This window comes from Elgaria multicarinata, chromosome 11, assembly GCF_023053635.1.
Source record: "Elgaria multicarinata webbii isolate HBS135686 ecotype San Diego chromosome 11, rElgMul1.1.pri, whole genome shotgun sequence".
In the NCBI taxonomy this organism is placed as follows: domain Eukaryota; kingdom Metazoa; phylum Chordata; class Lepidosauria; order Squamata; family Anguidae; genus Elgaria; species Elgaria multicarinata.
In genome coordinates, this window is record NC_086181.1 from 22,320,739 (window position 1) to 22,337,780 (window position 17,042).

General features: G+C 37.5%; 3 protein-coding genes across 3 annotated transcripts; 1 reads left to right on the forward strand and 2 right to left on the reverse strand.

Annotated features, from left to right (window-relative positions):
* Positions 1-802: 802 nt before the first annotated feature.
* Positions 803-1,735, reverse strand: LOC134405448 (olfactory receptor 8S1-like). The gene has a single exon (XM_063136692.1). The coding sequence runs from the start codon at positions 1,733-1,735 to the stop codon at positions 803-805; it is 933 nt and encodes a 310-aa protein (XP_062992762.1).
* A 4,943-nt stretch (positions 1,736-6,678) lies between these two features.
* On the forward strand, positions 6,679-7,185 carry LOC134405450 (olfactory receptor 14A16-like). Its single transcript, XM_063136693.1, has one exon. The coding sequence runs from the start codon at positions 6,679-6,681 to the stop codon at positions 7,183-7,185; it is 507 nt and encodes a 168-aa protein (XP_062992763.1).
* Positions 7,186-10,940: 3,755 nt separating this feature from the next.
* LOC134406976 (olfactory receptor 8S1-like) lies at positions 10,941-11,873 on the reverse strand. Its single transcript, XM_063138679.1, has one exon. The coding sequence runs from the start codon at positions 11,871-11,873 to the stop codon at positions 10,941-10,943; it is 933 nt and encodes a 310-aa protein (XP_062994749.1).
* Between the last annotated feature and the right edge of the window lie 5,169 nt (positions 11,874-17,042).

Genomic DNA, 17,042 nt, shown 5'->3' on the forward strand with positions numbered 1-17,042 from the left:
TGTCCACTATGCCGATATGTAGAGGCTCTCTATATGAGGCTTGAATCCTGCAATCAAGATTGGTTAGTCAAAGAAGTTTGTAGGTCCTTTACATGATATTGTAAAGCTCCAGGGCCTTTCCTGTGCTTTCTGACACTTATCACATTTTAAAAAAAAATGTGGATAATGAGATATTTAAATATCATGAGTTGAATTCCTCCCTGAAAAGAGGAAGTGGTGCTATAACATAGCACCATTTAATGGCTGTACAATGAAAGTAGAAGTGTGTGTAAAGGGCTGATCTTAATCCCACAAAGAATAAAAAAAACAGAAGCCCTGGTTAAGTTGCAGGATCAAAAGCCTCTGTGTAGAGAAGTCTGTAGTCTGTTATAATCTTTCTATGTGCCCTATCTATCTATCTATCTATCTATCCATCCATGCTTCAATAGTTCAAGAATATATGGAGGCTCCAAACCAGGATGATTGAGGAATTCAGTCTATGAAAATTAATTGTCCAGATCCATATTCCCAGACAAAGGTGAAAATAAGAAACTGCCCAGAAGATTTTGTGCTTCTATGAATGCTGCAGCACAGTCTTATTTAATGATTTGTACTATGAGTTAAAATACATTTAAAATAAATAAATACAATGAGATTGAATATGATTAGAAGTGCATGTTACAAAACAAAATATATTCAATGACATAGTTAAATGCAATTCCTTTTAAACATTTTTTTTTCATAAGCAAATTGCAGATTCATGCAGAAATGGAATGGAACTCTGAATATTCTAGCTGCACTTCCCTAAAGAGTTGAGTTAGCTTTATCTAAGAAATTTACATTTCTGAAACATTCTTGCAAGGGCATTTTTTATATCTTTGTTTTTCAAGCTGTATATGATAGGGTTTAACATGGGAGTTAAGATGCTATACTGGATAGAAACCACTTTGTCTAGAACTATCAGTGAATCTGAACTTGGTTTCATATACCGGAAAAAAGCTGCAATATAAAATAAGCCCACCACAATGAGATGGGAACTGCAGGTGGAGAAGGCTTTACGTCTGCCTTCCGATGAATGAATCTTCAGGACGGAGGAAATGATATAAATGTAAGAGATGAGAGTGAGGAACAATGAACCTACACCAAAAATAAACACAGAAATAAGAAGAACAATGAAATTGGTGAGGGTCGGAGTGCAGGATAACATTAAGAGTGATGGAAGCTCACAGGAATAGTGACTGATGGTATTGTTCATGCAAAAATGCAAGTTTAACAGAGGCAGGACGTTCACCAATGCATACAAGAAACCGAATGTCCAGGCTCCAGCCACCAGCTGTCTGCAAATTTCTTTTTTCATGATTGTGGTATAATGCAGTGGATCACATATAGCAACATATCGGTCATAAGCCATTGATGATAGGATGAATACCTCAGCACAAGCAGCCTGAAAGAAGAAGAATATCTGTGCAATGCAACCTTCCTTGGATATAGTTTTCTGCATTGTTATAAGGTTTCCCAACATTTTGGGAACAGTGACAGATGAATAGCAGATGTCCACAAAAGCTAAATGACTGAGAAAGAAGAACATTGGTGACTGAAGACTAGAGTCAATCCTGGTCACCACCATGATTGCTGCATTTCCTGATAAGGTCACTAAAAATATTATTAGAAACATCAAGAAGAGCAAAAGCTGTAGGAGTGGATCACTGGACAGTCCCGTGAGTATAAACTCTGTTATTACAGTTAGATTTTCCATGTCATGTTATTCAATGAACCCATAACCTGTATAAGTGGAAAATGAATTGAAATATTTAATATGTTGTAAATATAAGCAATGTTTCATGAAAACAAACAATCATAAATATATACATACAATTATTTAGTAAAATATTGTTCAATTGCTTTGCAGAAAATGCATGTGAATATGGTATGGTTTCAGTTGAGGCAGAGGAGGATAGTTACACTACTTTGGCAAGACCCTCACTTTTAATTGAAACAAATATTCATCCTGCAGGTTCTTCATTTCTGCATCTACATTTGCACATTGAACATATTGCACTGATTTGTATAATTACATCAACATTGCTTTTAATGCTGTTTTATCAATACACATGTTGATTCATAGTGAGGTAGATTGAAGTGAATATGCGACTAGAATCATTGGGTAGAAGACCAGGTAATCAGAATTACAAAGCAAAGGCTGGATGAAGGAGAATTTTAGAAACTTTGCAACTGTGCAAGAAATTCAAGAATGTAACTACTAGTCTTATTGCGAGTACTGATGTGCATTGATAAGGCCTAGGTCCATGCAAGGAACCCCTAACGTGTTCAGAGGCTGATTTGGAACTTCAGAATTTGTCTCAATCCACTTTGGACCCAATCTGATGCACTTCAGACTCCAGATCCAAAGCAAGGTTCAGAAATCCAAATTATCCAAATTTTACTTTCCCCTTTGACTTGCATTGAAAAGAGAAACAAACAGAACTTTATTTTTAGTTTTTATGAGAAATACACAAAATGTGGAGAACTTGAAGCCCCTAAGTAGGTTACTTAACCTGCCAAATTTCAAACAGTTAGGCCAAGTGACATTTGTATTAGCCACAGGTAAAAGTTCCTTTTTTCATGAAAATCTCTCAAAGCAAAGATATTTTGCTTTCAAATAAGTGCATGAATTTTAGGGCTTAGCAGTGAGTTCATGAAAGAGGAAAGGAAAGTACTAGGGGAGCAGGTTCACTCACCTCCATAGGGGCTGCAACATCACCAAATTTCCCATTATGTAGAAGAATAAAAATATTGCTTTCAGAGGTTTCCTGAATCAGGTCTGAATTGGTCTATAGTGGATTGGGGCTAAATCAAAAGCTCTGAATTACAGGTGTCCATAAACAGCCCTAAAATAGACCTATTGAACTGTTGCATTTCTGCCTTTCATACAACAGTTAATGTCATTTGAATTTATTTTAAAAATATTTAACTTTGAGACACCACCACCACTTCTGAAGGGTGGCACATGAATGAAACTCAAGCTTTCTGTCATGAAAAATTGTTACTAGATGAAAATATTTCAAAACAGCTCCATAATCTGCAACTACTTTGTAAAACTAAAATGCTGCCTTGATTCTATTGGAGTATATGAAGCATATGCACATATATTTTTAAGGAATTTGGGCTATTATTTCAATTTGTCTGCAAACTACCATTGTAATAAAGAACATCCTGGGTTGGATGCAGACTCTTAGCACTACTCGATAGAAAGCATTGTGGAGCTATTCTGTCTTTTTCTCCTCAACAGTTGTACTGTAGTAAGAAAAAAAGATGTGGTGGGAAAAGACAGAAGGGTTACAAATGGAACATGACATTGTCTGGACCCTATGCAAAATGCTGTGGATGAGGGCAGGTGATGGGAATTTTGGAACCTCATCTGGAAGACCATTTCAGGTGTCCTAATGGAACCACTTCTTAAGTCCCTTTGTTTATTCAGACTTCATGGTTCCATGTTGATGACACTTAACTCAAAAAGAAAATATTGATTATCAATAATAGGCAGAAGCAGCTCAGTTAATTCCCTTTAGAAGATGCCCTTTACTGATTACTGTGAGACCATTCAGAACATACAACTCAACCACTGAAGCCACCAGGCAAGAGCAGAAACAGATGACTACTTACCTGACATTTAAAACAAACATGCGGCTACTGCAACTGCAAATAGGTCTGACTGAAAGAGTATTTCAAAGAGAATCTCCATTCATTTCCTAAACAGCTGGGAAACTAATTCTGAGAACAAATCATCCATGCCATTAAGAAAATGTGAAAAGAAAAGAACACATTGGAATGATACTCACTCATATAATCCTCTTGTCCATTTTGAGTGATTTTCATATTCCCCCAGCCATAACAAAAAATGAAGAAATTTGTGGCTTTGCTTAGGCATAAGCACAACAGGGTTTGTATTTTCTTCTATAAATAGTTTAGTCTTCCTGCTGAGAATGAACCGTTATTTTCTTGAGACAGATATTTCAGAAAGTGACTGATGTCATTTTCTCTCTCTTCTATATTCATCCTATAAAATTTCTTTTGCCTATCTAATTTTTCTTGAGAATCCATTTGTAATCAAAGCCAACAGTGTGTCCATCCTCCCGAAAATAGCATACACCTGATTATAAGACTGCAGCAGAAACTCCATGTTAGGGGTTAATGGAATAATTACATCCCACCATTTTAACAAGAATTTTTCCGTGGCAGCAAGTCGGTGCTAGGGTTTCTATTCAGAACATGGTTGTGTGGGTTGCACGAGAGGAAGGATTTAGAATGAGTCGTGCTAATTTTGTAGTTGAAAGAATTAGCATTGGCTCATTTATAGGAATTTAAATTTCCCTGAGTGACTTACAACAGTTTGAAAAAAATTGCTCATGCTGTTGTTTTTCTCCCTTAGACTTTGCTGAAGTTAGAGCCCTGGAGACCAAGAGCACACTAGTGCCTGTGTATATGTGTGTGTGTGTGGTGCCTGCATGCATGCATGGATGTGCTTGTTGTTTTGTGTGTGATTTCTGTGGGGAGTTGAGGTACTGCTTTGGCCACTTAATACTTATATTTGTAGGAGGTGGTTTTAATGCTGCTATAGGGAGCATACAACTCCCCTGTTAAAACAGCTCCACTGGCTTCAAGTCTGTTTCCAGGCACAATTCAAAGTGCTGGTTATGACCTATAAAGCCCTATGTCACTTGTGTCCAGGTTATCTGAAAGACCGTATTCTCCCTTATGAGCCTGCCCATGCTTTGAGATCTTCCGGGGAAGCCCTTCTTTCAACCCCACCATCTTCTCAGGTGTCCCTGGTGGGAACATGGGAGAGGGCCTTCTTGGAAGCTGCTCCAGTGCTCTGGAACTCTCTTCCTGGGGAAGCTAGACTGGCTCCCTCCTTGATGTGCTTTCAGAAGCAGGCAAAAACTTTTGTTCCGGCAGGCATTTGGCGAATAATCTGGGCCTCCATCTACGTTAAGGACTTGTAAAATTGTCATGTATTTTAAATGTTTACTGTTTTCATGTTGTAATATATTTAACATTGTTTTTTAACTTTTGTATATTTCTTTTATAGGTTTTAAAATGTATATGTTTTAAATTTCATAAGGCCACCTTGAAGCCCAGTATTGGGCAAAAGTTGGGATACAAATTATTATTATTATTATTATTATTATTATTATTATTATTATTATTATTATTGGTTTCTGAGATGCCTGGGTGGCTCCAGGACATGATAAATGCATTTCTACACAAAGAGTTTATTTATTATTCATTGCATTTTTATACTGCCCAATAGCTGCAGTTCACAAAAATTAAAACCATTCCAAGTATAAAACAAACAGTATAAAAACATGATATAAAATACAATATAAAAGCACAACCAATTGGTTCCTGCGGCACTTCAGGAGGCATTACTTGACATCCTTGTAAAAACCCACTCTGGACTGAATCGTATTTGATAGAAACTGTCCAGTTGTGTATACACCTCTGATGGGGAGGGCCTTTAAGGTCTCCATTGGCATAGTTTTGAATACTCCTCTGTTAATAAGGTCTTCAAGGCCCTAATAGGCAGGTGGGGGAAGAAAAATGTTATCCCTCCACTCTTTCATTCAGCCTTGGCAAAACCATATTTTTTCCACTGCTGCATTAATGGTTATTAACATGGAGAGGTATGGGGTGGGAAAAGGGGGAAAGGAGGAGGAACTGCAGAAATCCAATGAGAGTGTCTGCCTGGATCTGTGAGGGCCAGGTGTGCGGGTGTCCATGGGTCCTGGCAGATTTTTGTCCCAATGCTATCAATGGAGGCCCAATTGGCCATGGCAGCTCTATGATATATTTATTCTTGCCTGGAGGTTTTATGCTACGGCATTTTACCTAGATCATGGATCAGCAGGTAATATTCTGCATCCCATATCTCAAGATCAAAGTGTCACCAGAGAAATTTTAAGTTTACAAAATTCCTGGTACTGAGGCCCAGAGTTTTAAAATAGGGGACTCTGAGTACATTCATGGAAAACATATTGTTCAAAACACGCTTGTAAAAGGATTGACTGGGAGCATTGCCTTTCATGGTAAAGGATCTAATCACATTTCTGTGCAGAAGAAAAAACAAGCCCAGAATTCAAGGAGGACCAATGTCCCATTTCTAACAGCAGATGGTATGTCCCTCAGTGAGGGTTGATGTTTGGCCTGGAGGTTTTGCTATTTCAGCTCTCACATCTGAATAATGTCTTATGAACTTGCTTACATATGTTTGACACAAAACATTTTTTTCAAACAATAAACTTTTTTTTAAAGTTTCCAGCTTTGATTTTGAGAATAATAATAATAATAATAATAACAATAATAACAATAATGACACAATGAGTCAAAATTTAAATAAGTGATTTAAATGGATACTGTTGTTTTTATACTGTTTTTATGTTGTTGTTTTTTAAAAAATGTATACTTTTAATGTTTACTATTTTTAATGTTGTAAACCGCCCAGAGAGCTTCGGCTGTGGGGCGGTATATAAATGTAATAATAATAATAATAAATAAATAAATAAATTAATAAATAAAATCTGCTTATTAAGGAGGAAGTCTGATGAGTATAGATTGTCAAAGAAGAGTCATGCTGGATGTGTTGGACAGATTTTCTTCTTGCTCTTCTTTGTAGCATCAGATTTTGCCCTTCTTACATTGATGGCACATAATCTTTACATTGCCATTTGCAATTCACTATGGTATGAGACAATAATGAACAAAATGGAATGTGTAAAAATGGTTGCCTGCATATGGATTAGTGGTATTCTTTTTTCAGCAATTCACACTGCTACCACTTTTGCAATACTCCTTTGCTCCAATGTTTTAGACCAGTACTTCTGTGAAATACCCCAGATACTCAAGCTCTCCTGCACAGACTTATATCTAGCTGAAATTCATTTACTTTTTGTCAGTGTTATTGTTGTTCTTGGTTGCTTTATTTTTATCATTGTAACATATGTGCAAATCTTCACTACTGTGCTGAGAATGCCTTCTGTGCAGGGAAGGCAAAAGGCCTTTGCAACTTGTCTCCCTCACCTTATTGTGGTCTCCATGTCTATATACACTGCAATCTTTGCCTACCTGATACCTTCCTCTAATTCCCCATCAGATCTAGGCTCCATATTTGCAGTTATATATTCTGTGATTCCACCCATTGATCTATAGCTTGAGAAGCAATGAGATCAAGGTTGTCCTCTGAAAAATGCTGAATTTCAAGGATTCTTCTAAGGCTTTCTCATCTAAATTGTATCCATAACAAAAAGTCTATGGACTTAATATGTGTGTGTGCGTGTGTTTGTGTATGACACACACACACACAGAGGCCCTAGCTAGACCTAAGGATTATCCCAGGCAAATGGAGGGGTCATCCCTGCCTGCTCCTGAGATCCCCTGTGTATCATTTGCATGCACAGGGATGATCCCGGGACAATCCTGGGATGTAGGCCTGATCTAGCCATGTGCAGAGAGAGAGAGAGAAAAGGAGATAATTTTATAAGGCAGTATCCATTGGATGTATGTTAAGATATTTGTATATATCCTCTACTCTGTTAAAAACACAGTGATATCCAATTCCTCCATCGAAAGGCCAGGGACATTTTTTTAATACTTGTATTATGCAATACTTATCAATTATGAAGGAGCCCCATTGAATGCAGTGGGACGTACTACATGATATGGAGGGCTCTAAACGTACTGTGGAATTCACCATTCAGATCAGGCTTCTTCCATCCTCTACTCCCCACTTTTATTTCTTTTATTTTCTCCTTTTTTACACTCTAATAAAATAAAAACACAACCAGGGTAAAACCAAGCAGTGATGCAAGTTAATACAGATTTAAAATATAAATTTAAAATATCAAATTAGTAGACTGGTGGGCACCACTGTTCACAGACTACTATTGGGTGGGAAAATATAAAATGTAATAAATAAATAAATAAAAAATAAATAAAAAATAATAATATAAAATTTAAAAGTCCTGGACTCAGGATGCAACTCCATAGACATATAGATGGGAATAACTCAATATAGTTTACTTCTAAGCTGATATGTATAGGTTTGCACTGTTAGGTTCTTTAGATCAATAAATTTTGTCAGGGATTGGGAAGCTGAGTTATATCTCCAGAGCCAATGTCTCAATTGTACAAAAGCTGAATTATGGAGCTTCATCTTGCAAATTAATCACTGTGTTAAATAATTTAGCAATGTTCAAAGATTAGATATAGATATAAATTTATATCTGTAATTGCCAGCTGATAATATCAAACTCCACCTCCATCTGCTCGCATTTTAGATTTGGCTCACCCACTGATCTACCATTTTGTAACTCACAGGTCTCAGTAATTTTCCGGTCTTTGAGGGAGGGGGGTATGTTGTATTGGAAGGGATATCTCTTCCTTTCTCTTGCAATTAGAGAAAGGAATACTTCCCCTAAACATGAAGGTCATGGCTAGACAAGGCGATATCCCAGGAGCAGGGAGAGATGATCCCTCCTTTTTCCTGGGATATCACCCTACACTTCTATCCCAACTTCCCCGTGGTCCCAGAATGATCCCAAGACTGTGGGATGTGAGTCCAGTCATCCTGTTTTCATCTCGGCTTCTCGCTAATAGCTGCAAGGAGCCGGGAACTGGGCATTGGGGGTAGGGTGAGCAGAAGTTGTTGTGCTTTCTTTCTTTCTTTATTTATTTAAACACTTCTATCCTTTGCACTGGAGCACTCCTGTGCTCTTCTTCAATAAAAAAAATGTCAGGCACAATATTCTCTTCCTCCTGGGACATCACGGGCCAAGTGTAGACACATGGCGATGATCCTGGAAGTAGGTAAGTCTTGGATCATCCCCTGTCTGGCCCTCTACAGCTGTAGGTGTAGACATGCACAAAAGTACTATCTGTTTTTTTCAGTTTAAATAGAGCCTAAATGGTTACAGATTTTTTTTTCATTCCCCAACAAACCTATGACAGGACTATGCCAATACAATTCTGGTACAAAAGACAGATAATACAAACCGTGTACCTATGCATGCATGTGGATGAAGGAGCACATGAGAGTCTATCTGGTCTATTTTGTATATGAATGACTAATCTTTCTCCTTTGCTGTGCTGTTCCAGCTTCTGCAGGGACTAATTTGATATCTTTTCCTCACCTTTTGGCAGAAAGACTAGTGTTGATGCTGAAATAGACATAGAAAGAAAAGGTATTCAGAAGGTCCATCCCAGTGAAGTTGGAGGATGGACATCCTCCAACTTCACTGGGATAGACCTTCCAAATACCTTTTCTTACTATCCACAGGAGGATGGTAAGGTATCCCCTTAAACTGAGGTCCCTCTTCTGCATTGGGATATATTTATTATTTATTTATTTATTTATTTATTACATTTTTATACCGCCCAATAGCCGAAGCTCTCTGGGCGGTTCACAAAAATTAAAACCACAGTAAAACACCCAACAGTTTAAAACACAATTACGAAATACAGTATAAAAAGCGCAACCAGGATAAAACCACACAGCAAAGTTGATATAGGATTAAAATACAGAGTTAAAACAGTAAAATTTAAATTTAAGTTAAAATTAAGTGTTAAAATACTGAGTGAATAAAAAGGTCTTCAGCTGGCGACGAAAGCAGTACAGTGTAGGCGCCAAGCGGACCTTGGCGCCTACACTCTTATATACATGACATAAGAGTTCTCATCACAAAACAAAACACAATAAATACCTTATTAAAAGAAGATAGAGAGAATCCATAAACAGCCACTCTATATTATTATTATTATTATTATTATTATTATTATTATTATTATAATTTATATAGCACCATCAATGTACATGGTGCTGTACAGAGTAAAACAATAAAATAGCAAAACCCTGCCGCATAGGCTTAAATTCTAATAAAATCATAATAAAACAATAAGAAGGGGAAGAGAATGCACCAAACAGGCACAGAGTAGGGTAAAGGCCTATATCATTCATGTAATGAGGAGAAATATTTTCAAAGATTGTTCACAATGCAGATATGTAGAGGCTCCTGCGATCAAGATGGGTTAGTCAAAGAAGTTTGTAAGTCCCTTAGATGATGTTGTCAAGCTCCAGGGCCTTTCCAGTGCTTTCTGACCATTATCCCATATATTTTTTTAGAAAAAAATGCAGATAATGAGATATTTAAATATCATGAGTTTAATACCTCCATGAAAAGAGGAAGTGGTGCTATAACATAGCACCATCGAATGGCTGTAATAATGAAAGTAGAAGTATGTGTAAAGGGCTGACCTTAATCCCACAAAGAATACAATAGCAGAAGGCCTGGTTCAGTTGCTGGATCAAAAGCCTCTGGGTAGAGAAGTCTGTAGTGTGTTATAAACTTGCTATGTATCATATATTCCTATACCTATCATTCTATCTATTCATGTTTCAAAGGTTCCAGAATGCATGCGTTCTCCAAAGGAGGAGGATTGAAGAATTCAATCAATTAAAAGTAATTGTCCAGATCCAAATTCCAAGACAAAGGTAATATGGGAAAATAACTGCCCAGAAGATTTTGTGTTTGCATGAATGTTGCAGCACAATTTTCTTTAATAGTTTGTACTATGAGATAAAATACATTTTGAAATAAATAAATACAATGAGATTAAATATGATTAGAAATGCATATTACAAAAGAAAATACATGCAAAAACATAGTTAAATGCAATTCTTCCATAAACATCTCTTCATAAGCAAATTGCAGATTCATGCAGAAATGGGATGGAAATCTGAACATTGTAGCTGCACTTCTCTAAAGGGTTGAGTTAGAGAAACATGTCTAGAGTCAATCCTGGTCACCACCATGATTGCTACATTTCCTGATAAGGTTGAGAGTTAGCATTGAGAAAGAGCTAGCATTGGCTTATTTATTTTTTTGAGGTCGCAAAAGTTAGCATTAGCTTTATCTAAGAAATTTATATTTCCCAAACATTCTTGCCAAGGCTTTTTTTATGTCATTATTTTTCAAGCTGTATATGATAGGGTTTAACATGGGAGTTAAGATGCTATACTGGATAGAAACCACTTTTTCCAGATCTATGAGTGAATCCGAACTTTGCTTCAAATACCGGAAAAAAGCAGCAATGTAAAATAAGCCCACCACAATGAGATGGGAGCTGCAGGTGGAGAAGGCTTTACGTCTGCCTTCCGATGAACGAATCTTCAGGATGCTGGCAATGATATAAATGTAAGAGATGAGAGTGAAGAGGAATGAACTTACACCAAAAATAAATGCAGAAATAAGAAGAACAATGAAATTGGTGAGGGTCTGAGTACAGGACAACATTAAGAGTGATGGAAGCTCACAGGAATAGTGACTGATGATATTGTTCATACAAAAATGCAAGTTTAACGAAGGCATGACATTCACCAAAGCTTCCAAGAAACCCATTGCCCAGGCTCCAGCCACCAGCTGTCTGCAAGTTTCTTTTTTCATAATTGTTATATAATGCAGTGGATCACATATAGCAACATATCGGTCATAAGCCATTGCTGATAGGATGAATACCTCAGCACAAGCAGCCTGAAAGAAGAAGAATATCTGTGCAATGCAACCTTCTCGGGATATAGTTTTCTGCATTGTTATAAGGTTTCCCAACATCTTGGGAACAGTGACAGATGAATAGCAGATGTCCACAAAAGCTAAATGACTGAGAAAGAAGAACATGGGTGTCTGAAGACTAGAGTCAATCCTGGTCACCACCATGATTGCTACATTCCCTGATAAAGTCACTAAAAATATTATTAGAAACATCACAAAGAGCAAAAGCTGTATGAGTGGATCACTGGACAGTCCTGTGAGTATAAACTCAGTTATTACAGTTTGATTTTCCATCTCATGTTATTCAATGAACCCATGACCTGTAGAAGTGGAAAATGAATTGAAATATTTTACTATGTTGTAAATATAAGCAATGTTTCATGAAAACACACGATCATAAATATATACATATAACTATTTAACCTTCAAAATTTTGTTCAATTGCTTTGCAGAAAATGCATGTGAATTGGGTTATGGTTTCAGTTGAGGCAGAGGGGGGATAGTTACAATATTTTGGCAAGAACCTCACTGTTAATTGAAACAATTATTCCTCCTGAAAATTCTTTACTTCTGCATCTACATTTGTATATTGAGCATTGGAAACCAAAACAACCAGAACTTTTTTAAAAAGTTTTTATGAGAACTACACAAAATGTGGAGACCTTGAAACCCCTATGTCGGTTATTTAACCTGCAAAATTTCAAACAAGCCAAATGACATTTGTGTTAGCCACAGGTAAAAGTTGCTTTTTTTAAAGAAAATATCTCAAACCAAAGATATATTGCTTTCAAATAAGTGTGTGAAGTTTTGGGCTTAGCAGTGGGTTCAAGAAAGGGGGAAAAAATACTAGGGGAGAGGGGTTATTTTGCAGTTTTTTTAAAAAAAAAAACTTTAGAAGAGATTAGGGATAATCACCTCCTAATTGTTACCTTAAACACCCTTTGATTAAGATCTAAAATCCCCTGTGTTACTTGTTTTTACTTGTTTTTGAGAAGCGGAAATTTTATGCATGTCTAGCAGAAAAGCCACTGGACCTAACTGCCTGAAATTAAGCAGGTTCAGCCACCTCCATAGGGGCTGCCACATCCCCAAACTTCCTATTATGTGCAGGAATGACAATATTGCTTTCACAGATTTTCTGAACCAGGTCTGAATTGGTCCATAGTGGATTGGGGCTAAATCAAAAGCTCTTAATTACGGGCGGCCATAAACAGCGCTAAGATAGAGCTATTGAATTGTTGCATTTCTGCTTTTCATTCAACAGTTAAAGTCATTTGAATTTATTTTAAAAATATTTAACTTTGAGACACCACCACCACTTCTGAAGGGTGGCACATGAATCAAACTCAAGCTTTCTGTCATGAAAAATTGTTACTAGATGAAAATGTTTCAAAACAGCTCCATAATCTGCAACTACTTGGTCAAACTAAAATGCTGCCTTGATTCTATTGGAGTATATGTAGCATATGCACATATATTTTTAAGGAATATGGGCTATTATTTCAATTTGTCTGCAAACTACCATTTTAATGGTAGTCCAGGGTTGGATGCAGACCAAGCATATTTCCAGATGGAGGACTCTTCTGTACAGCACCATGTACATCGATGGTGCTATATAAATAAATAATAATAATAATAATAATAATACTCAATAGAAAGCATTGTGGAGCTATTCTGTCTTTTTCTCCTCAACAGATGTTCTGTAGTAAGAAAAAAAAGACATGGTGGTAAAAGACAGAAGGGTTACAAATGGAACATGACATTGTCTGGACTCTATGTAAAAGGCTGTGGATGAGGGAGGGTGATGGAAATTTTAGAACCTCATATGAAAGACCATTTCAGGTGTCCTAATGGAACCACTTCATAAGTCTCTTTGTTTATTCAGTCTTCATGGTTCCATGTGGATCACACTTAACTCAAAAAGAAAATGCTGATTAATAATAGGCAGAAGCAGCACAGTTAATCCCCTTAAGATGCTCTGTACTGATTACTCTGAGACCCTTCAGAACATGCAACCCAACCATTGAAGCCACCAGGCAGGAGCAAACACAGATGATGACTTACCTGACATTTAAAACAAACATGCGGCTACTGCAACTGCAAATAGGTTTGACTGAAAGAGAATTTCAAAAAGTAATCTCCATTCATTTCCTAAACAGCTGGGAAACCAATTATGTGAACAAATCATCCATGCCATTAAGAAAATGTGAAAAGAAAAGAACACATTGGAATGATACTCACTCATATAATCCTCTTGTCCATTTTGAGTGTTTTTCATATTCCCCCAGCCATAAAAAATTGAAGCAATTATTCTTCTATAAATGGTTTAGTCTTCCTGCTGAGAATGAACCGTTATTTTCTTGAGACAGATATTTCAAAAAGTGACTGATGTCATTTTCTCTCTCTTCTATATTCATCCTATAAAATTCATTCTGCCTATCTAATTTCCCTTGGGGATCCATTTGCAATCAAAGCCAACAGTGTGTTCATCTTCCTGAAAATAGCTTACACCTAATTATAAGACTGCAGCTGAAACTCCATGTTAAGTGCTAATCGATTAATTGCATCCCACCATTTTAACCAGAATTTTCCCATGGTGGCAGGGAGGTGGCAGTCAGTGCTAGGGTTTCTATTCAGAACATGGCTGTGTGGGTTGTACAAGAGAAAGGATTTAGGATGAGTCATGCCAATTTTGAGGTAGAAAGATTTAGCATTGGCTCATTTATAGGAGATTAAATTTCAATGAGTGACTTACAACAGTTTGAAATAATTTTCTCATGCTGTTTTTTTTTTTCTTTTTCCTTAGACTTTGCTGAAGTTAGAGCCCTGGAGACCAAGAGCACACTAGTGCCTGTGTATATGTGTGTGTGTGTGGTGCCTGCATGCATGCATGGATGTGCTTGTTGTTTTGTGTGTGATTTCTGTGGGGAGTTGAGGTACTGCTTTGGCCACTTAATACTTATATTTGTAGGAGGTGGTTTTAATGCTGCTATAGGGAGCAGACAACTCCCCTGTTAAAACAGCTCCACTGGCTTCAAGTCTGTTTCCAGGCACAATTCAAAGTGCTGGTTATGACCTATAAACCTCTATATGGCTTGGTTCCAGGTCATCTGAAAGACCGTATTCTCCCTTATGAGCCTGCCTGTGCTTTGAGATCTTCTGGGGAAGCCCTTCTTTCAGTCCCACCATCTTCACAGGCCTGCCTGGTGGGAACATGGGAGAGGGCCTTCTCGGTGGCTGCTCCAGTGCTCTGGAACTTTCTTCCTGGGGAAGCTAGACTGGCTCCCTCCTTGATGTGCTTTCAGAAGCAGGCAAAAAGTTCTTTGTTCCGGCAGGCCTTTGGCGAATAATCTGGGCCTCCATCTACGTTAAGGACTTGTAAAATTGTCATGTATTTTAAATGTTTACTGTTTTCATGTTGTAATATATTTAACATTGTTTTTTAACTTTTGTATATTTCTTTTATGGTTTTTAAAATGTATCTGTTTAAAAAAATTTAAAGCTGTCTTGAGGCCCAGTATTGGGCAAAAGGCAGGGTACAAATAAATAAATAAAGACAAGAAGCTGAAAGAAACAATGATGAGAGCTGAAGTAGAGATTAACAGAGCCCCTATTAATGGATCTCAGTTGCCACAGAACCCCGGTCTCCAAGGGCAGGCTACATGTGATATAATCGAAGATGCCCCTCTCGACCCATGGTCACCACAGAACCTACCAAGTAAGCCTCTTTCTTCAATCTTGGCAGTTCCGAACTCTGCCCGAATGCCAACGCTTTGTACACTAAACAGCTGGCAGCTCCAATTACAAAGTCAAAGTATAGTCATTTCAAACTATCCAAAGATAAAAGGAGCCTTGACATCATCGGAGCGGAAAGAACACGCTATACAAGTCCTGTCCCCTATCACCCACCTGCAATTGCATGCTGCCTCTATCCACAAAGTAGAATTTGTTTTCTACAATTACAACAACGCTCGTGCTATTGTTACATTTGCCTCCTCTGATATAGCTTCCAAAATCTTTCAAGCTAAGGAGGCATTTAACAAATGTGGCATGCAGATACATAGATACTTTAAGAACATGTCTCCAGATACCCTATAGGACCATCATCTTCAAACAGACCTCTTAGTAAGGAGCCCTCAGTAATGGACTTGATTGATTTGACATCAACTGAGGATCAAGGCATAAGCAATCGATCACCATTCAAACACAGTAAGAACAAAGAAACGTCTAAAATATCTGAGTATAATGTGAACAATAAATGTGGTAGATAGATGAAATCAATCTAATTAACAGTTATGACACTATGCTAACCCAGGAACAACTTAAAATTTTATTAAGACTTTCTTCATTGAAAGAACTACTCCTGCTTAAATCACAATTGAACAATAAAATCCCAGCGTTAAACCCCCCAATTCTCTTTGAACCCCTTTATCATGTAATCACAGCCCCAAAAGAGGTTATTGAATTACAGTCAACAGAGCAGCCTTTAGATAGAGAATGGCACCACCAACCAGTAAAAGGAGGTCCAGTATTGAGTCCTAAAATTCTGGTTTCAAAATCTGGCCAACCATCTACAAAAGATCTGCTAACTAGTTTGACCAAACTGGACCAAACGGCAGATTCTAACAAAGGCACTGATACTGTACATAGAGGCAAACTTCAAGCATCCTTTAAATCTAATCGACTTTATACACAACATCCAGAGTCATTGATAAGCATAACCCCAAAGTCTAACAACGATCAGCGCCCATGTAGGGCCCAAACGAGCCTACAGCCTAAATCTTCTAACGGCTGTTTCCAGGAAAATATGAAAGATCACTTGGATATAATAACTGAACTCGATTGACTCAAGAAAAAGGAAGCCATGACCCCCCTAAAAATAATCTCTTGGAACATTGCTAGATGGGGTACTAAATGCAGGAAAGAGGACTTCCTCGACTATCTAGCTGATGCCGATATCATTCTGCTCCAGGAAACTTGGTGCCGGGATGACATTTATTTAAATGGATATACTTCCATCTGCCTCCCTTCATACCCCGTTAGCACAAAAGGCAGAGCCAGCCAGGGACTTTGTGTATTGATTTCTACTGCTCGATTTTAAGATCACTAATCTCCCCTGCAGAGATTCATTTATACAGGCCCTGATTCTGGAACTGATTCTATAACCTCTGAAACAAATAGATCAAGGTGGCCCTCTGGAAAATACTGAATTTCAGGGATTCTTCTAAGGCTTTCTCATCTAAATTGTATCTATAACCATAAGTCTATGGACTGAATAAGTCTCATTGAACTCAATGTGGCTTACTTCTAAGGTGATATGTATAGGTTTGCACTGTTAGGTTCTATAGATCAACAAATTCTGTCAGGGATTGAGAGGCTGAGTTATGATACCTCCAGAGACAATGTCTCAATTGTACAAAAGCTGAATTATGGAGCTTCATCCTGCAAATAAATCACTGTGTT

Excerpts from the sequence above, each read along its gene's own strand:
- LOC134405448 (XM_063136692.1), bottom strand. The coding sequence starts at position 1,735 with ATGGAAAATCTAACTGTAATAACAGAGTTTATACTCACGGGACTGTCC.
- LOC134405450 (XM_063136693.1), top strand. The coding sequence starts at position 6,679 with ATGGCACATAATCTTTACATTGCCATTTGCAATTCACTATGGTATGAG.
- LOC134406976 (XM_063138679.1), bottom strand. The coding sequence starts at position 11,873 with ATGGAAAATCAAACTGTAATAACTGAGTTTATACTCACAGGACTGTCC.